The following is a 26,345-nucleotide window of genomic DNA, read 5'->3' on the forward strand; positions in this document are numbered from 1 at the left end:
TGAGGGTCACTGGGTGACCTTGGGGCAGTCACTGCCTCTCAGTCTAACCTGCCCCTTGCGGTTGCTGTGGGGATTAAAAGAGGAGGGGGAGAGAACCATGTAGACCACCTTGAGCTCATTGGAGAACAAAAATGGGACATTTCTTGCACATGCTTAGCTGAATTTTGCATATTTCTCTCTTGCACACACAGTCAAAGAGTGATCTGGTCTTCACAAACCCAGTGGTGCTTCCTGGGGTACTAAAGCTGGGGGTTGTGCCTCCAAGGCAAAACCTGTGCGCTACAGCTGTGGCTTCAGCTCTACAGTCATAGAATAGCCCATCCATGATTACGTTGCTGGTTTGTTTGGACTAGCAGCAATCAGACCAGCTCACAGATATGCAGCTTGTGAGTTCCATCATGAAGCCCTCCATCTGGAAGCACCCTGGAAAGGCCAGTCCTGTACTGAATCAGGCAACTCTTGTTTTTGTACAGCATCAGCATATGCCTTCCCTCACTTGGAATGTACCCCAGGATTGTCTACCATATAGAGAGCTGGGAGGTCCACACTGGTTCATGGGCACTCAAAAAGATCTCTGTGCAGCCATGACATTTCTTCGCATTGCTCAGCTCAACCTAACATTGGTTTGGATGCTTGGATCTTCACCTAATCCCATGTTTCTACCTTTCCCTTCCCAACTAGATTCCACAGTCTAGGTTGCCAGGTTCTTAACCAGGGTATATATCTTGCATGGTTTATATGTTCCAGGGCGCCAAGGTCACCTCCAGACTGTCACGATTTTGCAGGAGGGATTAGATTGCATACCAGAAATTCAGGTTTGCACAATTAAAGTGGATTAAAGACCTGTTGTTCTGGAGGAACAATACATTTTTAAAAATTGACTTTTTGGAGTTAAGAAAGTGAGGAGAAAATGCAATAAAACGTGTGGGTAAATGGTGGATTGACTGGAAGATATATTACTTTCCTGCAAATAAATCAGGATGGAAGCTCAATGAAGAGCAGGTATCGTATGAATGCTCAGTAAAAAAGACTGCCTGAAAGAGCCCCCAATGAAGCTGCAGCTGCTGCACCCTTCTGCATTGGTCCACTTGTTATCTCAAAGTGCAAGGGCAAGTAGAGGAATGGAGGAAGAGGCACAGTGGCTGCAGCTTCACCAGAGCACTTAAAAACCTGAGTTCTGCTGTGTGCGGCATCTGAGTCGCATGCAAGGTGTAAGTTTACACATAAAGGAAGTAATATTAAAAATGAATAATAATAATGTGTATGTACTAATATTTTATACCAGTATTATGTAAGCTGCTTAGAGATTGGGCGCCTTCCAGACTGTCATCATTTTGTGGGAGGGACTGAAGCACACACACTGGCATTGTTTGGTTTGCACAACCCTGGCACAACAAATCCACTTTAAGAAAGCAACAAGGAAAGCAACAAGGGAATGTACGGAAATGTGTGGGGTTCACACAACACTCTGCAAGCAAATTGGGATGGATGCTCATTATTGGTTTTGTTTGCAGGGTGCAATCTAACCTCCATTAAAATCAGGATAAATGCTCAATAAATAGGTCACGAGGAGGAGCTGTTTTATCATCATCATCATCATCATCAAGTGGTATATAAATCTTGCTAAATAATTATAATGATAATAAAAAAACTCTCACAGAAATGTTCTGTCACTCGGTCTGTGTTTCTCTCCAAAGAAAGCCCCTCCCCTCCCCTGCAGCGCTCCTTCCACGTGGCTCATAGTGCACCACACAAGTCCCACTTTGAGGCTGAGGACTGAAACCTGGCATTGCTGCAAGACACCAGATCACAAGCCAAACTTCTAATCCTGCCAATTTCATGGCTTTGATGGGATCCTGGGAAAAGGGACGGGCTAGGATAAAATTCTAATCTGGGTGGCAGCAGGTCAATCGGGTAGCTCCGGTTTGGGTACTGCTCTAGTTTGTCAAAATATTGGCTCAGAATGTGGATCAGCTGTGTGACTGTGTGTGTGTGTGTGTGTGTGTGTGTGTGTGTGTGTGTGTTTTGAGGTTGGAGGCCAATCTTATACAAAGCCTTGTGCAGAAACAAAAAAGAATGTTAAAAAATTAAAAATTAATTTAGCATGCAACATTCCCTTCAGGCTGAATGTCACAATGGCTCTTCACAAACGCCAGAATTCTAGAAGCAGTGATTTGTGACTTATTGGGCTCATATCTGCACCAGCCACATGACCCAAGCAGGAAAGGGATTTTGCTGTGAGCTCAGCTGTAGCTCCTCAGTTATCTGTTTGTTCCCCACCCGCCCCACGTTTGCAGTGTTCGGGAATGCAGTGCTCAGGGAGGATTTATTTCTCAGCAATGTGCAGTGTTTAATTCCTAAGAAGAGAGGTGCTGAGGTTTGAGCCTTTAGGGGAGTTTGCCCTCTAAGCCCCGATTCACAAATTCCAGATGAGTCGCATCTACCGGTAATTGTGGTTGTTATGAGGGCAGAGTTCTCTTTGGGAGTCATTTTGGACTCACAGCTGTCCATGGAGGCACAGGTCAAAATCTGTGTCCAGGGCAGCTGTTTACCAGCTCCATCTGGTACGTAGACCCTATCTGCCTGCGGACTGCCTCGCCAGAGTGGTGCATGCTCTAGTTATCTCTCGCTTGGACTACTGCAATGCGCTCTACGAGGGGCTACCTTTGAAGGTGACCCGGAAACTACAACTAATCCAGAATGCGGCAGCTAGACTGGTGACTGGGAGCGGCCGCCAAGACCATATAACACCGGTCTTGAAAGACCTACATTGGCTCCCAGTCAAAAATTCCAAGCACAATTCAAAGTGTTGGTGCTGACCTTTAAAGCCCTAAGCGGCCTCGGTCCAGTATATCTGAAGGAGCGTCTCCACCCCCATCATTCTACCTGGACACTGAGGTCCAGCACCGAGGGCCTTCTGGCGGTTCCCTCACTGCAAGAAGCCAAGTTACAGGGAACCAAGCAGAGGGCCTTCTCGGTAGTGGCACCCTCCCTGTGGAACACCCTCCCACCAGATGTCAAAGAGAACAACAACTAACAGACTTTTAGAAAACCAGATGTTTAGAAAACCAGGCAGACCTGTATAGGGAAGCTTTTAATGTTTGATGTATTACAGTATTTTAATTTTTTTTTGGAAGCCGTCCAGAGTGGCTGGGGAAGCCCAGCCAGATGGGCGGGGCATATATAATAAATAAATATTATTATTATTATTATTATTATTATTATTATTATTAGGCTCCAAAGCTTTCTTCTTTATATTACTTCCCCTATTCCCCTATTACAGGGCTAGGCATGAGCATGGCAGCAAGGTTCTAGGTCTTGAGAGCTGGTGAGCTCCGCCTATATATATATAAAACCCCAAATGAATGCTTCATGTGCCTAATTTTTGACATCATTTATTTGCCTGTTACCTAAATTTATATCCCGCCTTCCCACACAGAAGTGCCCAAGGTGGCTAATAACTAAAAAATGAAATGAAAGCAATCCTGTAAAATATGTAACAGTATGGAGACAAATAGAGGTGCAGCCCCTATAAAACAGATCAATAACAGTGGCTGGGTAACCAGTTAAAGCAGAGAGAATAAAGTGAGTCCTAAAAACAGGCTTTGGACTTCTTGCCATGGGCATACATTTGGGTTGAAAATCACAAGACTTCTGGACCTTGCAGTTCTGGCTAGTTTTCAGGCAGGCTCAGTTCTTGGCTCAGTTTTGTCTTTTCCTTCACTAAGTGCTGTCTGCGTCCTCCAGCATCCCAACATATGGGTATCATTCCTTTTTAAAATGCATTTGTGCCCCCAAAATACTTTTGGAGGGGTGGAATTATCTTAATCTTTGCCCACTTTTAAAAACACAAGCAGTGCTTTGCATTTTTTAAAAATAATACTATTGCAATTTAATATCCTCTGGTTTTAGTGGGAACTACTCTTGAGTAAATGGATACTAACTATTTTTATATTTATGCTGGTAAGTTGTTTTAAATTGTTTTCAATATGGTGTTTTGATACTGTAACCCACCCTGGGGCCTTAGGTTTAAGGGTGAGTAATAAACAAATAAGCACAACATTGGCAATATTACTGCTAGAGCCAGGACAAAGAGTTGAATCTGGCTTAATTCAATAGATTAAATGATCCTAAATATATCTTATCAGTGGCATTATTGTCTCTTCACATAAAAGAAAATAACAATCCCTGCAAGGCCAGGGCCAGTCCTCAGGGAGCTCTTGGCACAGGGCAAACAATGCCCTCACCCCTCCAAATGGAGCTGAGCCCAGCTCTGCTTATGGTGCCCATAGTGTCAGCTGCCCCACATTTTCTCTGCTGCTTCTGCTTTGGCAGTGGTGGTAGAGCCACTCAGCAGTCTCCATAGATCTATGACATCGTTTACATTTTGGGTAGCTTAAAAATGGTGGGTGGCCACTGTGGGTGGAAGCTGCTTGGCTCCCATTCAAAATGGGCCCCACTGTTGAAAAGCACTGAGGGAGCTGGTAGGGATGGCAGTGAATGGCAGTGTGGCTGGGTTGGGCTGGGGCCGGAGGGCTCTTTCATTACCCTGGTGCCCTCAACCAGTGCTCAACCTTGCTGACTGCTGGTACTGGGTCTGACTCTGTGCACCTCCATTTCTCATGCCGTAAATCTGCACCTACAACAATTATTTTGGTGTAGAACAATTTAACAGTTTCCTGAAGGATAAATATCTGTTTGCTCCCTCCAGCAGCTGCCCCACAGGTGTCAAATGCACCACCCGATCACTTGCTTTCCACCACCCGATGCCCAAGCCAACCATGTATTTTACGGCATTATTCTCTTCCTTTATAAAGAAAATTCTTTGCCTTCCTTGCTGTGCAGAACAGATCAAAAGTGACTGTTCAAGCACACATTCACCTGGTGCTAGAGTGTTCGCTGGCTTGAAAGGAATCCACAGCTAACGCCCAAATGTAAATAAAAGATCACTGGGAAAGATAAAAGAAACAGAGAAACAAAGAAGGTGCCAGTTGACTTGTTTAGCTCTCACTGCAGGTCTTGTTGCTGGCCTTTTTGCCAATCCGTTTGCATAACACGAGGTGCGGTCCAGATCTCAGCCGCTTTGAGATGAAGACTTAGAAGCACAGAGTTGCATCACGCAGTACATGCGTCTCGTATTCCTGCCTCACTTATCGTGGCTGTATTAAAGTCTCCCACCTGGCTATATAAACAAGAGGTGTTGCTGTGACCTGACCCATACTACCCATATTTCTGTAGCTTGCATTTATGCTTCAGAAGATGCTATTTTTAGCAAGTCCGTACATAGGCTTTTCACTATTATTAATTTGCTTGTTTGATATTATTACTTTAGGGTTTTAAGGAGTGTAAGCAGCCAAGGTTTCTGAAGAAGCTTTCAGGCACTTCCAAAGAAAAGACTTCAAGATGCCACGTTACTTAGGAAATTAGCAATCTTGTTCGTCATTCATAGGACATTGTACACTGTGTCAGCTAACCACTATGATGGGTGTGATGGTTCTGCAAATGTATAGAGATCTTCCAAAAAACAGAGTGATCTACCAACAACTGCTCTGTGAGAAGGATTCCAATGGGGAGAGAGGGAGAGGCAGCTTCTCAACACCCACCACCACTCTACAATCAACCGCCTTTTGGAAAGGATTTTAATTCTTGCAATTCAAAAATACAGAACTGAATATTACTTGTAAGCCACCCTTGGTAGGATTTATATCTGGAAAAGTGGCATATAAATAACTGAAACAACAACAAACAACCCCGGAGGGACCAAAAAGTCATCAAGAACAAACAATGCAAACCCCACTCAAAATATTCTGGTTGCTTAGCAAGTTGGACTGCCAGCTGCAGATGGAGATTCCCACTGAGAATGCCCACATTCCTATTCAACCCTTTCCTTCTCCTCAGCTCCTCCACTTGTCTCACCCTATCAGGTCTGAAGTCTGAGAAGTTCTCGGAGTGGCGGTATTTGTCAGGAACAATTTAGCAACCGATCGGCTGACCAGCAGATGAAGGAAAGGTGCACAGGATGACTTAATTGAAACAGATGGTTCTGGATTTTCAAGCAGGGGGACTTGAGGGAGGCATGGCCAAGGCTCACCTGCATTTGATAGGTTACGGAAAGGTGCTCGCCCACTGCGGCTGCTCCAGGAATTGGCAGATTGGCTCAGTGAGGGGCATGGAATTGCCTTCCTGGTGACTTCAGTGCCCAGGAAAGGGTGCTCACTCAGGGCCTGCTTGTGTTTTTGTTTAAGAAATACAGTCGGCCTGTAATGTTTTAAACTGAAACAATCAAAGCTATACTGGGTTTCAGTGCACAAGATTGTTAATGTCTATTTGAGGGAAGTTTCTACAGCCAGTTTTTGAAAATGAAAATGTAGCATTTCATACCAAAGGTTTACATTAAACTATATCAGAAAAACAATAAATCTGCGGCTCTACAGCCCCTGTGTTTTTGGTCAGAGGAATGACGTTCTTCAGAAAACTAAACTCAGAAGCCAACGTCTCTTCTTGTTTCCAGCAGAAGTGGCTGTACAGAGTGCCAACTGGCTGACCCTTGTGACCATCACAGAGACACCCCACTCCTCCCACTGTAGCCTGCTATTCACAATTATGATTGGCTGGGCCTTTGGGTAATCAAGAAGCTACTCCCCAATGTTTCAAAGTAGAAACCACCTTGGATTGGTTTAAAAATAAAAAAGTGCCAAATAAATGTTTAACTTCATAAATATGTCAGGCCCCTAACACACACACACACACACACACACAGAGAGAGAGAGAGAGAGAGAGAGAGAGAGAGAGAGAGAGAGAGCCTGCCTAAAGCATGGGGAAAGACAGAAAATCTGTGTCTGGCACATGCATAATCACAGGAGTTAAGGCAGAGATGTGTAGACCCTGCCTACAGGAGAAAAAAGCAATGCACTGGCTCCTGTAGTTAGGTACATCTGAATTTTCTCTATCTGCCTTTGCTCCCAAAATATGAGTTCTGGGAGCTAGAGGTCTTCCCATTTAGATTACAGGATGTGGGGTTCTAATTGCCTGCTTGGAATTACATGGAAAATCTCCTACAGGCCAAATAACACATGCACCATCAGTCACATGTAGTCCCCCCCCCCCCCGGATGTATTATTTTTATAAATCGCAGCTTTGGAACCTGTAATTTGTAGAGGAAGACTCACATGGGGGAGGGGCTTTCTGAGCTTTCTCCTTCCACTTCCAGTGGTTTTCCTACTAAAATTGCCCTCTGTGCTGTTTCTGTCACCAGCAGGGGAAGATATATGAGTACTTGAGCTTCTCATATTTAGCAGAAAAACTGCGCGTCAGGAAAGGACTAAGAATTGCCAATAACCCCTTGCATGAGTTTTCTGCTGCAGATGGCAGCCTCTGTGTCTGTATTTCTGTGAAGGGAAGGAAGGAAGCATGTACATGTAACTGAGCATCACGTGTAGCTTGGTTCTAAAATAATATAAGCTTATGACTTCATCCTTGAGTACATGCCCAATATCCAATGGTGAAACCTCTTGCTACCAAATGAAGGACTTTATGATTTGCAGTCTAGAGGTCTTGGTCATGATTGCTGGATGGGTGGGGGCTGTTTGAAATGGTGTGTGATCTCTTTTCTGGGTCTTCCTTGAAATGCATCAAAACTGATTACATCAGTGGTTTTCAGCCAGTGTGCCGTGGCACCTAGGGGTTCCTTGAATCAGGGGTGCCGTGGTCAACACTTCTCTGTATCCCTCTTTCTTTCCCTCCCTCCCTCTGATGCCCTCTTGCGTCTCTGCCTCCCAAAGGCTTGCACAGCTGTTTATTATGCAGTTCTGGCTATAAGCTCCACAGGTGAATGGGGCCTCTGGGAGGCACCTCTCTTTGGGGTGGGGTGGGGGGTGGGTGGCATCTCAGAGACCAGAGGTGGCAGCAGCACTGCCAGAACGACCCCCAAGGAGCCAAATTCAGCTTATGCAACCATAGTTGATTGGGAGTTCATGCACAATCAGCCCGCTTCCCCAAATGATCAGACTTTCTTGCAGCAGGTAAAAGTGACGGGCAAATGCACTGGAAGGTGTGAGACATTACTTGTTTTGACACACAACGTCATCTAACTTCCTTGCAAACAAATCAGAATAAATGTTCATTAAACAGCCAGCATTGCCTAATCTCCCTGCAAACAAATCATGATGAATGCTCAATAAAGAGGTTGTCTGGAAATGCTTTAAGAAAAGGGACAAGATGTCCCCCACCCTTCACCAAGTGGTTTTTTTGGGGGGGGGGGGCGTTAAGCCTTTTTTCCTGGTAAACTACTCTGTGACTGTTTTTGGTCAAGGGCAGCAAATAAATCTCTTAACAAATAAAATGAAGAAAGTGCATGTGTTGATAACAGATGGTGCCAATTCAAGATTATGGTCTCTTGTTCCTTCTGCATGCCTCTGTTGCCAATGCAAATGCTGAGTCATGAGATGCTGCTAGGCTGTGCTCCTACCCACTGTAACCAGAGCAAAGCAAAATGGAAATAAAGTAAGCAGTGACTTGATGGAGAAAATGAAGCCATGAGCACACACATTTGCCGCTGACCTTTCTCAGATCTAATTCAAAGTGTTTTTGGAACTTCAAGAAAGCTTTCCAAGTGGTTTAGTGTGCACGCGCGTGCACACACACGCCTCAGTTCCATCTCTGGAGGATTAAAAGGTAAACGTTTCAGCATTAGCAACTTCACTACTTTTGGGAGTAATAGCATGTTTATGTTTCCATCTCTTTCCCAAAACCTTACTGAGCACTTCCTGAGATCAGAGACAGGACAGTGGGTGAGGTGTGTGCATATTTCTCTTATGATCTCAGGCCAAGGTTTTGACCACTGTCCCCGGGAGATCAACGGAGGGCAGTTGGATAGCCTGATAAAGAGCATGGCAGCTGAGAAGGAAAGAAAGCATCAAAGCCTCTTGATGTTGTTACGTCCCACATCTGGTGACCCACAGTTTGGCTAAAAAAATAATTAAAAAATAGCAGCCTTTAACCAGGCCACCTTCTCAAAAAGGGAGGGATCAATGGAAAAGAAAACACACTTCTCTATCAACTACAGTGTTGTGCTTCCAGCCAGAGGGCATTGCTTTCTCTACTTTGCAAAATCTGAAAAGCAAATATCAGCCGTGAGCACAAAAGTGGGGGAAGGCCAGGAATCATGGGTCTCAATTTTAACCCTTAAATTATTATAAAACCAGGCAACTGTAGTCTATGAGTAGAGTTACTACACCACTGCTTCTAAACTGGATTATTTCACCTCATTTCAGGCAGGTAGGAACATACGGAGCTGCCTTATACTATGTATAAGCCCACAACCCTACCTAGAGATGGCAAGGAATGGACTTGGGACCTTCTACATGCAAGCAGATATTCTACCACTGAGCCATGCCAGAAGCCAGGGGTGCAAGATCAAGGGAAGTGAGTGGCCAAATTTGAAAGGAAATACATTTTAAGTGATACAGATGAGAAAATGCCATATTATCATTTTTTTTGTTCTCTTGAAGGTAGTGGGACCAGGGGGAAAAACCTTGTTCTGCCCCGGAAACCTAACAGTGGGAAGTGGGGCGACTCAAGCTTACCCAACCTACCAGGTTCTGCCCTGACTCCACCTATCTTGGTCTCCATCCCCTAGTCTTGTGAAGGGGAACAGGAGCATAATGCATGTGGGTCTATATGTCTAGACAAGAAAGGAACCTGGTGCCAGGATCCTAAGTACATTTACTTTCTAGACAAGGGCTGCTAGGTGCTTCATCAGTAATGATGCCTCTGTTGTTCTGAAGGGCATTTATATTTGAAGGGTATTTGCATATCCGTTATAACACAGTAAACACAATTGATCAGGGCTTCTGGGCACATATTTACTGTGAGTTTTCAGGCTGATGAATGCCCTTCAAATGTTTTTTTTTTAAAGACCAAGTCAGAGGATGCCTAGGACTACATCCTTGATAAACAATGGATTACATCAGAGACACTGAAAACTAGATGCAGAAGCCCCTACATTCTGAGTGTCAATGCTGGGTTTTGTGGCTATAGGCAAGAACCGTACAGTCACATTATGGACCCCAGAAGTCTATAAGTCAGAAGGAATTCTCCATGGCTTTGGAATTAATTGCCTACTGGGCTACACCAGACACAACACTGCAGGCCTTTTCAAAAGACCCTAAGACTTTACCCTGCCCCCCCCCAAAGCTTTACTTTGAAGATTTTTATCATTACTATTATTACAATTATTATTATGCTTTTGCTCTTGGCTTTGATTCTATTGTTGTGATTGTGGGTGGGCTGCTTGTTTTATCTGTTGCTGGTACCCTCCCAATATTTTATTTATCAACATTTTAACCATTATTTCTGTGTTTTATTGTAAGCCACCCTGAAAGAGTTTACTGTCAAATGAGACACATAAATATTTTTAAAGAAAGAGGAGTGTAACACACTGTAACCAGAAGGGTAATATGAGAGTAGAGGGAGCAAAAAGTAGGAAGGCTGGCAGAATATTGAGAATACGTTTAATGTTGTCTTGCATGGCTTATCAACGGAAGGGAAGCTATTTGTCTCTGACAGGAAATGGGCAGCAAAGCTTTGCTGCTGCGCTGCATTGTGATCCAAGAAAGGGGGGGGGCACTACATTCTCTCACTTATTGTAGAACTTGGTTGTTTCCTCCCCTGAGTCTGGGAATCTGGAAGAAGAGAAGGTTGAGCTATTACTAGAAGTTGGGATGTAGAGGTGAATTGGACATAGCAGGGAAACACTTGAATCCAGGCCTTGCAGGCTGAAATAAATGGAGAATTTAGCAGCTGCCCCTATGGGAGAGGCTGGCCAATGACAACATAAATCATACACAGCATGAATTCCCAACCAGTATCAAAGGGTATCATGAGAACTTGCTAAAGTTTTGATAAGACACTCTGGAGGCACTTGTTTCAGAATGGAACTCATTACAGCAACCAATCATAAACCTAGATCCGGAATTCTTTAGCTCAGTCCCCTGCACTGAGTGGGACAGGTTGCCTTGTGTCTATCACATAAGCATACATGATGCAGGTGGTGCTGTGGTGTAAACCACTGAGCCTCTTGGGCTTGCTGATAAGAAGGTTAGCGGTTTGAATCCGCACAACGGGGTGAGCTCCCATTGCTCTGTACCAGCTCCTGCCTACCTAGCAGTTCGAAAGCATGCCAGTGCAAGTAGATAAATAGGTACCACTGTGGCGGGAAGGTAGACAGAGTTTCCATGAGCCCTGGTTTCCATCACCGTGTCCTGTTGCGCCAGAAGCGGTTTAGTCATGCTGGCCACATTACCTGGAAAGCTGTCTTGTGGACAAACGCCAGCTCCCTCAGCCTGAAGCAAGATGAGCGCTGCAACCCCATAGTCGCCTTTGACTGGACTTAACTGTCCAGAGGTCCTTTACCTTTACCTAAGCATACACGATCATGTACAAATACAGAGCAGAAAGAGAGAAGACGAGAACTAGGTGGAACATGCCACAGATGCTTTTGGAGAAGAAGAAAAAATACGGATGAATAAAATGATACACTAAAAGAAACATGGAACTCATCCAAAATGAATGTACACTCAGTTCTCCTATCACACCAGTGACACCATCATAAAACGTAGAGCAGACTTTGAAGGAGAATCTAGGTTGACCAGATCTGTGACCAGAGTTCCCAATATGTTTTTTCCCTTTAAAAGCACCTGAGTGCCCCCAAATTTACATGGGAGTGTATATTGATTCAGTGGGTCTATTCCAGTGATCTCAATGACACAAACATCCTCATGAGTACATATGCGTGTACACAAGGGTTCTGTTTGTATCAAAGAGAATTTCATTTGGGTTTCCGCAGACAGAAGTCAATGGAAGCCACTTAAATGTGAAGAAAACATGGGGTTTTCCTGCTATAATGAGGGATGTGTCATCCATAATGACCGAAAGCTGCCTGTTCAGAGAGCGGGAATCCACATCAGTCATGGTCCCCCTCCCCTTTCTTTCCTGGTTTTGCCGAATTAATTTTAATGTACTATAGCAGCTGTTGTATGTTTGAAGCTAACGGGAAGCTGGTGCCCATGACCTCACAGGATCTCTTCTGGGAAGAGCCGTGCGCGCGCATGGGTGCATGAATGGTGTGGGTGCAATTTAGCCAACTAGTTTCTCACAAATGTCTGCCATTGGGGGAAGGAGTGGCATCCAGGACTGGTCATCTTCAACACATCAAGTTTTTCCTAGGACATAAATGCTGCTCTACTTCTATTCCAGCTAAAGAAATAAAAGAGCCTCTTAAATTTACAGGCAGCCTCTTTTTCACAGCAGCTGTTCCACCAATTCATACTGTGGTCTTCATGGCTCTAACAAATCACTTTATCCGTGTTCCTGGCTGAAAGCAGTAGGGAGTTGCAAGAGGATGATGATTTGGGTACCTGGGTCTCAGAGAAAGCAGACCTGCATCCAATATATGGATTTATGTAGTCACCATTCCTTCTTCTGAGCATCCTCCCGCACCCCAGACCACATCATTGCAGAGCAAATACAAAACAACCTACTCTCTCCAAATCAGAGTTCCATACTGGTTAGTAGTTACCATCTCTGGTTGTATTTCTCTCCCCACTATAGGTCTTTTAATCATTCTAACCAGGTCCTTCTTGCCATTTGGCCTTTTTTGTTTTGTTTTTTTAACTCTTACTTTTCTTTGCAACCTTGAAATTGGGGTGGAAGGAGAAGGGAGAGGTCTTAGAACAGGCATAGACAAACTCGGTCCTCCAGATGTTTTGGGACTGCGACTCCCATCATCCCTAGCTAACAGGACCAGTGGTCAGGGATGATGGGAGTTGTAGTCCCAAAACATCTGGAGGGCCGAGTTTGCCTACGCCTGTCTTAAAAGATGACTGGAAAAAGTTAGGGGGAGGGCATTCTTGTATAGGAACTGGAATAAAAAGGAGGAGAAATTAGAATTTAGAAAATACTTAGTGTGGTGGGGTGTAATAGTTGCACATAGAATCAGAGAACTGTAGAATTGGAACCAAGAGGTTCATCTAGTCCAACCATCTAGTTCATCCAACGTGGGGCTCAAACCCATGACCCTGAGGTTAAGAGCCTCATGCTCTACTGACTGAGCTACATCAAGAAGCTAAAAAGACTGTGAAAAGTTTCGTGTTCTAATGGTGGCTTCGGACACATTTAATTTGCTCTGCCTTAGGTATCAAGCTGTATTAATGTAGGTATGATGTGTGTGTGTTTCCCTAGACCACTCAACATGTACCGTCTTATCTATTTTGTCTGTGTTACTTTGGACTTATACCAGATCAAACCTTAGACAAGCCTTCAGAAGCAGGGCAAAGAGGCAGCTATATAGGACTGTATCAAAATTAATCAGCCGCTACTAGTACCCATTAATCTAGACTTGCTCATTTTGCTTCCAGCTCCTGCTGTGCCTAACAGTTGCTCCCTTGGCCAGGGAATTGCCCAACCCCTGATTACTATGACAGGGTCTCCAACTGCACCCCATCCAGGACCCAGCAGAACATGCTCCCTGCTAAGGAATACACAGGGAGAGGAGGAGGCAAGCTTTCCTTCCCCCTTCCCTCATCTTCCTCCCTGTTTGCACCACACAGGCAGGCTGTACTGCATCAGGAGAAAAAGCATCCTGCTGTATCATGCAGCTGGCCGCTGCTTGCCAATTGAGATGCTAAATGCTGGGGATAAAGAGCTTGTGGAAAGATAATAAAGCAAAGGGGAGTAAATTAAAGTAGCTATAAATAGCACCAGGAGAATGGAGAAGGGATGATGTCATCCACATTTACATAAGCTGGTATTTCTATCCATTCTTCCACACAGACTCATTTCTCCTCCTGCCTCAGCACTGGAAATGGAGTAAGCAGGAGTTGGGCCACCCCTTACATGCAGCCACCCTTAATCCAGCATGTTGGCACGTAATCCCACTTTTTCGGTCATAGCATCAAATACACAGCTCCATACCCAGCATGTTGAAAACAGGAGCAGAGCATTTCCATGCAGAGCATGTGGGGTGAAGAAGTCACGTGGCTGCCCCAGGGTGTGCCCACTGCCCCTCCACCTGTCGCGATAGCTGCTGGGTGTGGATTGCGTGTTGGCACCATAGATGTGGGTTGTATTCTGAAAGGTTCTTCTGGCAAAGTAACTGGCACAGATCAGCCAGGCCAGGATTGCCAGCACATCAGTGTGATTGTACAAATGGACCATAAATGATTTGAGATGGGAATAGGTAGAAAATTCTTGTTTATTACTTACATAGTGTTGGCACACTCAGGAAGCCGCCTTATACCAAATCAGACTATTTGTTTCTCCAGCCCAATACTGTCTACTCCAGCTGGCAGCAGCGTTTCATGGTCCCATTACCTGCCACTTTTGAGATACAGGTGCCACTGGTATCTCCAGTGTGCAAAACATATGTTCTAGCACTGGGCTGCTGTTATCTCTCAGGTAAATGACATGTGCAATAACCCTCTTAATTGTAAGGACTAGGAATGGTCAAGGAATTTGATTCATTTTGCATTTAAATACGAGAACAAAACACAGCCATCCTTTGAAACTCACACTTATCTGAATTCTGTGGTGAGGTTCTGCATACATTAGGTTAAAGTATGCATAAAAACGAATACATTTGTGAAAACAAGCAAAAATGGGTTATATTAGGAGAAATGGCTTGCAAAAATGTGTACATTAGTCAGAAGTGGATACAAAATTCACACTATACTGCTGAAGAAGTTTCATGAGGATTTCCTTCTCTGTTTAAAAATTTGCAAATGGCTGCTTAAATGTGGAGAACTGAATTTAAGACTGGAAAAAAGAGAGGCTGAGAGAACAAAAATTGTCAGATCCTTCTATGTCTAGTAAAGACTGGGCCATAAAGGAAGAATACAGGAAGAAGGCATGACCTCTGCCACTGAGTTATGGCCTCTCCTGTTTTTGCACTCCTCACCTCATTCTTCCTTCCCACATACATACAGCCCTGTGACAAATGGCAGATCATTAGACTCGCCATTTTACAGCTAGTGCTCTGAGGCTGAAGAACAGCCACTTGGTCATGGCCACAAACTGTATTCAAGGTTGAGCTGCACTACTACTGACTTTATCTGTTTATGTGAATGCACACAGCCAGAAGCAGTAGACACGTCAGCAATAGGAACACAGAACAATGCTTCTCTTCCTGCCTTCCGAAAGGGGATACAAAAACTAAGCAAGAAGACTATTTTACTCTTGTGTCAAAGCAAGGTCATGTTCTCTTTTCCCCTGGTATCAACTAGTGACTCCTATTTATATGGTTATTTGCACAGAGGTCTCTGTTATTGCAGGCATTTATAGCTATTTTATATAGGTGTAATTACAAGGCAAGACTGAATGTGGGACAAGGGTGTATGTGGGGAATAGGACAGGATATAGCAAAGTGGTTAGGGCATCCACTTCTCAGACTAATATTAACACCAGAAGCTTTATATAGCACTTCTACAGCCAAGCATGGTCTCCAAAGAACTTTAGAATTATGGAGTGAAACCTCACACCACTAAGGTGTGATGGAAATAATTTAGACATACAGAAGGTTAAAATGGCAAGCTAAGGTCACACAGTCAGTCAGCAGCAATGCCAGCATCATCCCTATGAACCCAGATAGCCCATACCTCTCTTGGCTTGCTGGGTATAAACACACACACACACACACACACACACACAGACACACGTGTGTGTGTGTGTGTGTGTGTGTGTACATGCTGAGAAATGGGGAGTTAATCAACATTTCCCAAACTCATAACCTGAAACATTGGAATGAGTTAAGTTTTCATATTTAAATGGCCCATTCATTCACAGGAGCAAGTTTAAGATGTGTTCCTCAGCAGGGAGGTAGCCTAAGGCCTGGATGAACAAAGAACAATCTGCATTTTATAAATGCAGATTATTGACACAGGATTCTTCAAAAGGACCACAGCTCAGTGGAAGAGCGCATGCTCTCGATGCAGCTGTTCCCAGGTTCAATCAGTTCCAGGCAAATCCTAGGAGACTGCTGATGGTCAGTTCAAACAATACTGAGATGGACCAATGATTTGACTTGGCATAACAACTTCCTAAAAGTGCAGAATCTTATCAAAGTGAATACAAAATGACTGACTTGCCCCTGTGATTACCCACCCAGAGAAATGCCTGTCTCACTTGCAATGAGATTTCATTTCAATTTACATTTCCACTGAAGTTTTGTGCAAATAACCTTCAGTAGGAAATAAATGGACTTTCTCCTCCAGTTCTTCCATTTTACATGACCCTTTATCCTTGTTTCCCCAACATCTCTTATAAGCAAATCTGAGAGGTTTATAGTAGAGAATATGGCAATGCCTCTCAACCCGATTTGAAGCTTAATCATATACCAACCTGTAGTAAAAAAAAAAGAGGAGATGGGGACATAGGATTTCCTAACACATGGCTGAACCAGAGAGAAAAGATGCATACCAACTTTGCTTAATTGATTGGTGAGAGCTCTGAGTAGAGCAATAAATGTGAGATAGAGGCTGGGAAGGTTGATTTATGAGGATTTACCAGAAGAAACACATGTGGATATTGCATGGCTATAGGATGACTAAGAGGGGAGAGAGGGAGGGAGGGAGGGAGAGAGAGAGAACAACTCTGGGCCTCTGAAGGCAATTAGCAAACTGTACTTTACTTTTAGTGCTATACTTGCCCTATCGTAAATGTGCTCTGGGACTGGCATCAGCAGAGAGATATTCTTTCACCACACTTTGGCAGTAGATGGTTCTGTTATGAGGGGCCGCTTTTGAGACGTCTACTTATGGACAAAAAAGGAGGGGCAGGAAATTGATTTTTAAAATGTAATAATGGACCTGGTGGGGTGTTCCCTGGGAAAGGATGCATAACACACTTTTTTCCTTGGCACCAACAAATCCAGTTTTGTTCTGAAGTATGAAAATATGGGGAAGATGTCAGATGCACTTGGTTAGCACAGTTGTGATAATCTTTTCCACATTGCCATAGCATGTTTGGGTGTCGTATGTCTAACCTGCATTCACGGGAAGGTAAATAATCAGTGCTTGTTAATTCTGGATGGGACATGCAAGACTGTTGATTGGAAAGGTGTCATGCAACAAAGCCTGCTTTTGAAACAGAGAGGGGAACCAAATGGCTTCCCAGCCCCAGAAAGTTTAGATGCCAGAAAGTCCAGGTTCAGACAGCCACTCAGCAAAGGAGCATGTACCTGATCCCATAGGAACAGAGCAGCTCCCAAGTTAAGAGGCTCCTGGGGAGTAAAGGGCTTTTCAAGAGCAGTGTTTGAAACTCCCATTGTTCTAGGCGCATTTTGTGACAGGGAATTTCATTAGCACAAGCAGTTTCTGAGGTCTGGGCGCAGTCCTGCATCTAAGATTTCAGATTAAAACTACAGAGTGGAAGGAAAGGAGGACCTTTTTCTGCCTCCCCACTTCCAGCTACTCTCTGAAGACTGGAGAAGAGACCTTCTAAAGAATGTTAGGGGGGGGGTTGCAGGGGAAGGACTAGACCATGTGAAAAATGAACATAATATTTTAGCTGAAATTCATTCATTTTCAGCTTCGTATTCTTGTTATAAAAAAGCATGCCTAGACATTCCGTTGTCGCACCCATAACCTAGGTTTAAGGTGCCATTTAGCTCCTAGCTTTCATATCTCAGTTTCTAACACTGCTCAAGAGCAGGATTAAGTGCTTTCATCTGATTCTGGGCAGAAACTACACCAATTCTTAGCTGAGGTTTCGTAGCTACTAAAACAATGTATGCCAGGGGTCAGCAAACTTTTTCAGCAGGGGGCCGGTCCACTGTCCCTCAGACCTTGTGGTGGGCCGGACTATATTTTTTGGGGGGGGCGGGGAATGAACGAATTCCTATGCCCCACAAATAACCCAGAGATGCATTTTAAATAAAAGGACACATTCTACTCATGTAAAAACACACTGATTCCCGGACCGTCCGTGGGCCGGATTTAGAAGGTGATTGGGCCTGATCCAGCCCCTGACCCTTAGCTTGCCTACCCATGATGTATGCCTTTCAGCTACCAGACTTTTGGCTAACCTGCCTTGCTCCATCTCTTGACTGACCTACGCTGTCTACTCTCCTGCGCTGCCTACTCTCTGGACCGCTACTCAACAATTCTGCCTTTCAGACTGTGCTTAATCCTGGACTGCTTTATTTTATTTTGACCACAGCTTCACCTAGACACAACTTTTCAGGCTCTTCTTGTTCCTGACTTGATGCAGGAAGAGGAAACTGAGGGAAAATAGCTGAAGTAGAAGTTGGCCTGAGGAAAATGGAGACTGAGACAAGGAGGAGCTAACGAGAGAGGTAGATCAGAACTTAATTTCAGATATTAATATGATTCAACCTGCTAATTCCTTAGCTTCAAACTTTTAAAAGAGATCTTGAATGTTCTCTTAACACAAGAGTGATAGAAGAAACAGACAACCAAATATAAACATATTATAAGCAATGTGAGCCAGCAACTTGAAGCAGGAATTTGGCCTGAATGATTTTGAAAGTACATACTTGTGGTCATTTCTGGATGCATTTACTGTTAATATAAACATAAGCTGTATCTTTAGCAATAGAGAGTCAACGTCCAAAGTTTTTTCTTTGTCACAGAAGGATGAGTCTAACAGCTATAAAAAGCCAATTCTAATCAAGATGTACATGTCCAAAGTAAAACATGTCAGTGTAGAAGGAAAGCTGAAAGGAACTCTTAAATAAGTGGAAGATCAAACCTAAAAATAACCCCCCCAGGTCAATTTGCATATCGCATTAATCAACTTTTGTATAACCTCATGCAAACAAATGTCTAAACTCAATTGGTTAAACTGGACAAGCATCTCTGATTCAAGTCTTGCTTATGCTAATAACTTACCATTGGTCCATGTGGATTTCTACTTAATTTACAGTGCAATCCTATCCATTTCTACTCAAAAGTACATCCTATTGATACAATCCTATATCCGCTTATCTGGTGGTAAGCCAAACTCAGTGAGACTTGTTTGAGTAGACATGAGTAGCATTGTGCTGTTAGTCTTCAGTGGCATTGCAGAGAATCTACTAAAAACATCTGGAAGTAGATGGAATGGCTCATAAATTTTAGCTACTCTTGGCAGGGCAGGATTGGAAGCAAGGCAAGAAGGTCCCTATCTAGGATGAGCGTGTGTCCCAGAATTTTGCAGAGCATACCTGAGCCTACTTTGCAGATTGTTTTTACTGGAAAAGCCACATTTTAAATACACAAAGGAAATGAAAAACTCTTCAGTTCACCTAGGGAACAAATACGCCATAGTGATAGCCAAGCTCATGCTTTACATTAGGCCTAGTTGTGCCTCTTGAATTCTGCCATCACAGGAGGCAGCCTAGTTCCACACTTCAGTCTCCTGTGGCATCACTTCACAAAGTTTCTAGCAGCAGATATTACACCTACTGTTGATCTGACGGCCTGCCCACAGTGCAAGCTTCTTCAGCCCCCAAATGACAAAATATTGACTGCATTCTTTTCTGCTAAAACAGGTTAATAGTACTGAGACACAAGCATAACAAAGAAGGATATGCCTCTGATAGGCACCATCGCCTCAACTAAATACTACCAGTAGTTAGTTTGTTGTTATTTAGCTACACAGAAGTCACCAGTGCTGGTAATTAATCCCTGCTGGACTGAAAAACCATCAAACAGGATGGTTTAGTCTAGCTAAATTCCCATCTTTAAGCAAATGGAAACAATCTCTGCATGTGGGGAAAAACCACTCATCAGAAATTCATAGGTTAAGCAAGTTTATTTGGTACATCTGAAAGTTATAACTCTATTGATAAATGTCTTCTCTAGCAAGACGGTGAATCAATAGGGCTTCAGGATACGGAGTAGTCATGAGGAAAGACCTCAGTCCTGTCATATGCCTCAAGAATTACCTCTTCATAACCTTGCTGAACCTAGCTGGTCAGATGATAAATGCAAACAGGATCAGGAGCCATCGCTTCTGCCAATAAACTTCATGTGAGCAAACAGTGAGTTGGAAAATACAGCAAACACAACTTCCCTTCCCCTTCCCTTCCGTGTGCTGGACTCTTCCCAAAGTCAACCCTCACCAAAGGCGTTCCTGTAACATCACCTCAGCGATTCCCTGAAGAGCAATTAAACCGTCCCCAGCTGCCAGCTGTGCTGCCGATCAAACTAACGACCATGGACAAAGACAAGGAGGCGAGACAAACTTGGATCTTCCATTCCTGCCCCAGGCAGGGTGAACACCTTTTTGCCAGAAAGACGGAAGGCACCAGGGCCATGAAAGTGACCATAGAACTGACAGTTGGGTGGCGAATTCCCTAGGGTTCCTCTGTTTCCTTCCTCTGTGATTATCAGAAGCAAGCCTGTGAGAGGAGCTTTAGCAAAGCCACATAATAGTGTCTTAACTGGTCCACCTCAGGGGACTTCAGTGAACCTCTGACCTGAAGGCTGTAGGGCAGGTGTCACTCTGGTGTGAAAAAAGAGTCTTCCTCCCTTCCTCCCAATAGGGGTCTACTGTTGACAACAGCCGGTAGAGACACAACAGACTCACACGCTGCTACAGATCATTACATTAATAGTTGAAACAACAATTTTCCATGCATTTCCATTTTGGTTTTGCAATCTGACGGGGGAGAGATTTTCATCAGACAGTTAACAAATGAAATAAATATATTTCCCCCGTGTCTGGAACACAAATTGCAATGCAGACTGTGCGATACAAAAGCACAGTCTAAACTTTAGGCAACTGCAGTCCTTGAGTCAGCCCATAGGGCACAACTTGGGGATTGCTTCAAGCAATGCCTTAAAAATAAAAAATAAAAATCCATCTGCCTTGAGAGACAATGGAGTGCACCTCTAGGGGTGAAGTCAGTCTGCTGGAGAATCACAGCTCCTGCTGTGGCTGCAGAGACTGGGAACTTGGGAGCAAGGGAATTGTGCCATTCTTGAGTTTGTCTAGCTAAGATTGGAAAAGCTCCCAAATCCAGCTGAACCCTACTCAGAGCTCATTTATGCTTCTTCCAAGACCTGTATGTCTAGCCCATTCTCTACCTTGTCTGCATTTACATGTTTGACCTACCACAGGGAATGCACAATCCCCTATAAGCTTAATAAAAGAACCTTTGGGGATTTTTCTGAATTCCTTTCCAGTATCAAAGACTTAGTCAAATAATAGACAAAATTTTAATGCAGATGTCAGAAGTACATAGAAAATGGTGGGTTCCCCTTCCACTGCCCATTAACAAAAACAAATGGGAAACTCCCCAAGCCTATTTTGGTTCACCTTGAACCACAATATATTGGCACAGCCAGTTGCAATGTGGTAGTTCGTCTCAGAGGGTGATATTCAACTAAGTTTTACTCAGAGTAGATCCACAGAAATTAATTACTAAGTCAGGTCTATTATTTTAAATGGGTCCAACATGAGTAAAACTTAGCTGAATATACCCAGCATAATTTCCTCCAGCTTACTGGGTGGAATTCAACATCATGCTATTGCAAACATTGTATCTGCACATGCACACCAGCTTGCCAAATGGAACAATCCCACCTCCCCCCCCCCCCCCCGCATACTGTTATGGGGGTTCTCCCAACCCCTGCAGAGCCAGCTGTCGGGGGCATAGGTGCAAGCGGGGGAAGGAGAGGGGGTAATTCTCACTGTACATTTGGAAGCCTTTATGCAGGCCTTCTGCTGAAGAAGTTTGTTATGTGGATCCCACCCACTGTATCTAAACATGTCTATCCTTAGTTTTTAAAAGATTTTGGAGTGCATTTTGTTAGAGCTAAACTGAAATGAATGTGTGTGTTGAGAAGAGAGGTGAACATTTTTCTCCCCCATTTCAGGATTCTTGGGGGGGGTGTCTCCACACAAGGGTGAAAATGCTTGCAGAATGGTTCCCTACTAAGTACACATTCCACACAACGGCAATGTGTTATGCCCTCACACTGAACTGACTTTGCAACTTCATCACTTAGCTAAATGTGTATGTTCTTTCTGGCTACATTATCCCAAAGAAATGGAAATAATTATGTTCAGTGAAATGATGTTATGATGCTGCACAGCCAAATCTGATGGTGTTGTCCTGGGGCTAATTCAGAGTGAGGGCATAAAGCACTGCCTTTACTCTGAACTGACCTTGTGATATTGCCACATAGACAAACCTGATTGTATACATGGCGCCATTGTCCTGGCCATGTAATCCTACAAGAAATGCATGGTCAGAAAAATAATGGCAATGAAAATGCTGCTGATCAGACCTGCAAACAAGTTTTGAAAAGCTATGAAGATAGTGACCAGCAGGACTTTCTAGAGAATATTTTCACAGCAAAGCTTTGGTGCAGTACTATATGAATGTTTGCACTCTGCATTACATGCACATAGATAGGATATGACGTTAGTTTCCTGTACGTCCTAAAGCAAATCAGTCTGACATCAGCACTGAAGCTGTAGCACATCTAGCACATCAAGCTTTGAAGGGACAAGCATCTTGTTATTCCTGGAGGCTCTCTAAGAAGTTACTTTGCTTCCAATTTAGTACCAAAGTGCTGACCCTCCAGCAGGTAACAGTTGGTGCAAAGCTTCCAGAAAGTATCATACTTCCCTCACCATTCTCTGTCACAATTGTAGAATAGGTCTGCTCACCAATACCACTAATTATGGTCACATACATTCCATATGTACAAACTGAAATAAAAGCACTCCAACCTAACCCAGCTGAACACAATACACGAAGCTAGTGAAACACAAGGAGACTATTCACATCAAAAGGAATGCACATTCCAGACTTTCTTTCCTGCCACTCCATAAAGGCTCAGGGCCAATTTCATGTGCCCCAAATCCAGTCCTTAGGAGCACAATGAATCAAATGCATTGCACAGATAGTCTCGTAGCAAAGACCAGTTTTCAGATTCAGCATATTATTAGCCACACAATACAGTCAGCCTGATCTCATTCCATAATGTTTTGTAAGCCAGTACGTTCAATGAATTCCTACCTGGTGCTGCCTGGATCTCTGACACTCCACCAGCGATGATAAGAGCCTCAATAATCTTCACATGGTGCTCTGGATTCAGTTCCATGCTAGGAAAACAAGGACAAAGAACTTAGTACAATGTTAGTCATGGCTTCTGCTTGCTCAGTTTGCCTGCAATAGAAGAGGGAATCAGACACTGAGACCAGAAAAATCCAAACCCATAATCCGCCATGCTGCAAGCAGTTTGGATGAGGTGGAGGTGTTTACCTGCCCAGACCTGCCAGTGATGAGTACCCCAATGCACCCACCCAGGCCACTGCCAGTAATAGTGAGCAGAACCAAAAGAACTAGGGTGCTTAGGGGAAAAGGTGAAACTGAGCAGGCACTGAGGTCACGGGATGGAAACAGGATCATGTGACTACAATGGACTTGATCCAGACCTCTTCACCGAGGCAGGTTGGCAGATGACCAAGTGAAGAGGCTACTTTTCCTGCCTTCACCTTCTACCCTGGCTGGCATGAGCAGTGGGACTGTGGATTTGATGGTGGCTATGTTGTTCCATTAAGCCCCACTGCTGAAGGGCAGAGGTTTGGAATGATCCCTTGGACATGCCAATCCAAGAATCTCTGCAACCTGGGTCCCTGCATTGCACAAGCTTCATGGGAAACAAAGATTTATGGTCTACGAGTGCTGCTCCCAACTTCAGTGCCTGGTTTAAAAGTTACTTGAATAGCTGCCACAGTTTTAGGCTTGCCTTCATTACATTATGATTCCTTATTGATTTACATTTCTTCCTTTTTGTTTATATGTATGTATTTATTTACTTCACTGATATGCCATCTTTCTGCCAAATATTCAAGGCAGCAGTTATATGTATGATGGTCCACTGAAAGCCATTGTCTAAAGCCCTTTGTCTTGGAGTCTTGGAAACTTCTCCAACAGAAATATAATTGGCTTCAACTTGGGGCATTTCTGAAATTCAGGTGCAATTGGAACTCTTCTTGCTAGTGGGCAGGAACCAAATCTTATTTTTAACATCTTAGTTTTAAAATTGAGTTCCAGATTAGTCATGTGAGGGATGAGGAGGAGCAAATGAAGATGCTTCTGGTAAATAGTCCAGCAGTTTCACCTTGATGGGGATGGTTTAAAAAGCACGTCACTAAAGGCCTCCCCAAGCATCCTGGGTGTGAAGTGATTCTTGCTGCCATTCTGGCACAGTTTACAGAAATGCCTGGTCAGGTGTTGCAGGAGGAGTCTGTGCCATTGAGGGAGACGTGGAGATTCTAGGATCAATTTTATCTGTTGACCACACTCCTCTGGGCTCTGAGTTTCTGCAGAAGAAAGACAGGAGAAAAGGAGATAGCTTTTATATACAGGTAAAAATTCAAGACAGGTAACTTCTGTCTTCACTCACAATCTCAACTCTCCATTCTCCAGGTTTTGCTTCCACAGCTCCCCGCTGGCATTTTCCTGGAGAAACCTCTAGAATGCAGAGTCCATCTTGGCCGAACAGCATCTGGCTAGTTTATTTCAGGTTTGGGAGGCACCTTGCTCATTGTTGACATCTGCCATGGGCCAGTTTTATAGAGTTCCAGTTCAATTTGCACACATACATGTTGGGAAAAGTGCTATCAGACAGTGGGTTGGATCGTGAGTTTACTACAGCTGGCATCGCTTGAGTGTAAATATACTCAGCATACATCTGCCGGTGGAAAGGTAGTGGTGAGGAAAGCAATTCCCCTTTCTCCTGCAGCCCCCAATACCCCCCATCTTGTTTTGGAATGCTCCCCCGGCCCACCAAAGCAGATTTTTAGGGGGCATAGATGGCTGCAGGGGAAGGGGAATTGATGAAAATTTGCCTCCTCTCCCATTCTGCCAGTTGGAGCCCTTCAAGTAGTGGGAAGCAAAGTGCCAATCCAACCCAGTATATACACACACTTAAAACCCAGTAGGTTGTGAAGCAGCTACATGTCCTGACCCTCTGCCTTCTGGTGTGGCAGTCATGAGCACTCAGGTTTCAGGTGTGACAGTGGCTCAGCAAAAGTCAGCCAGGAGGTAGGGGGGTAGATTATGCCATTAATTCTCATATGTCATGGGTGATTGGAGTAGCTACATCCTGACATATTCACTCCTATTATAATATGAAAAGCTGCCCTAGTGCACACACTTCTTGTGTTGATGTACTTAGCAGTGCATGCTAATATACAAGGAGTGCATACTTTGCACTCCTGTGGTATTTCCCTTTGGGAAACATCAAACCTGAAGGAAAAACAGACAAGAAAACAAACCAAGTCCCACCTCTCAAAATCAGGAAATGGCCTTAGAAACTGAAAGCTGATTGCATTCTTTTTATGGCTTTCTTTTTGGTTTAGGAATATCCAGCACATATAACTACCATTATGTTTTCAAGATTACGTGCACAAACCTACAGACTAGAAATTCTGCCAACCAATTGATGTATTTTGCTTACCAATCAATATTTTATTGGTAGATGCTGTTGCAAAGAGCAGATACCTACTACTCTTTTAGTCATTGATCAGTTTGTGATATAGCCTTTGGTGGATTTCCACACATATGAGCTAGTTAATATAAATACGTGTCATTTGTTTTAGCCTTACAAGATTCCTAGATATCCTTTTAGTAGTTTCTATCTTGCTGGAGTAGCAGTTGGCTCCTCCATCCAGTTGCCCTGTTGTAATCATGGGAACAGCCAAATAAAATAGCAGACGGAAGTCTCTTCTCCTGGGACCCACAGACGCGACAAAGTCTAGAGACAACGATATGGGGAAACATCCAAGTTTGTCCCTGGAGTGGAACAGATGGCACTTCTTTGGTCTTCCCTGGGAACTTCTAAACAGACCTTGCAAGGTTTTAGGACGCAAATACCTCAGGTTAAGTACTTAATTCATTCCGGAGGTCCATTCTTAAACTGAAATTATTCTTAACCTGAAGCACCACTTTAGCTAATGGGGCCTCCTGCTGCCGCCGCGCCACCGGAGCACGATTTCTGTTCTCATCCAGAAGCGAAGTTCTTAACCCGAGGTACTATTTCTGGGTTAGTGGAGTCTGTAACCTGAAGCGTATGTAACCTGAAGCATATGTAACCTGAAGCGTATGTATCCCGAGGTACCACTGTATGTAAAAGACTGGTGGTAGATACATTGACAGACAGACAACCAGAATCTTCTCATATGGCCTCAGGTAATAGGATCTATAGAATAAAGTAAAATGGCTTTAAATTCCACCAACACAGACTTTTAAAAACTGTTTTGATCTGAGAGCAATGGCCTCTGTGAACTGTAACAGTTCTTTTTGCAGTTGTTACTTCTTGGTATTAATC

General features: G+C 43.8%; 1 protein-coding gene and 1 long non-coding RNA gene across 5 annotated transcripts in view; one reads left to right on the forward strand and one right to left on the reverse strand.

The window, feature by feature from the left end:
• Nucleotides 1–1,004, forward strand: part of LOC310709730 — an 80,892-nt gene extending 79,888 nt beyond the window's left edge. The window contains exon 4 of the long non-coding RNA XR_014527646.1: nucleotides 364–1,004. This is a non-coding gene — a long non-coding RNA (uncharacterized lncRNA). The remainder of the gene's footprint in view (nucleotides 1–363) is intronic.
• Nucleotides 1–26,345, reverse strand: part of LOC310709640 (phosphatidylinositol 3-kinase regulatory subunit gamma) — a 248,789-nt gene that overhangs the window by 128,385 nt on the left and 94,059 nt on the right. For all 4 annotated transcript variants that reach the window (XM_083509581.1, XM_083509582.1, XM_083509579.1 and 1 more), the window contains 2 exons: nucleotides 24,135–24,336; nucleotides 23,027–23,112 (listed from right to left, as the gene is read on the reverse strand). In XM_083509581.1, the coding sequence (XP_083365707.1) occupies nucleotides 23,027–23,112; nucleotides 24,135–24,336 (288 nt within the window). The remainder of the gene's footprint in view (nucleotides 1–23,026; nucleotides 23,113–24,134; nucleotides 24,337–26,345) is intronic.

The sequence above is a fragment of the Podarcis liolepis genome (assembly GCF_965112155.1).
Source record: "Podarcis liolepis genome assembly, chromosome: 6".
Lineage (NCBI taxonomy): Eukaryota > Metazoa > Chordata > Lepidosauria > Squamata > Lacertidae > Podarcis > Podarcis liolepis.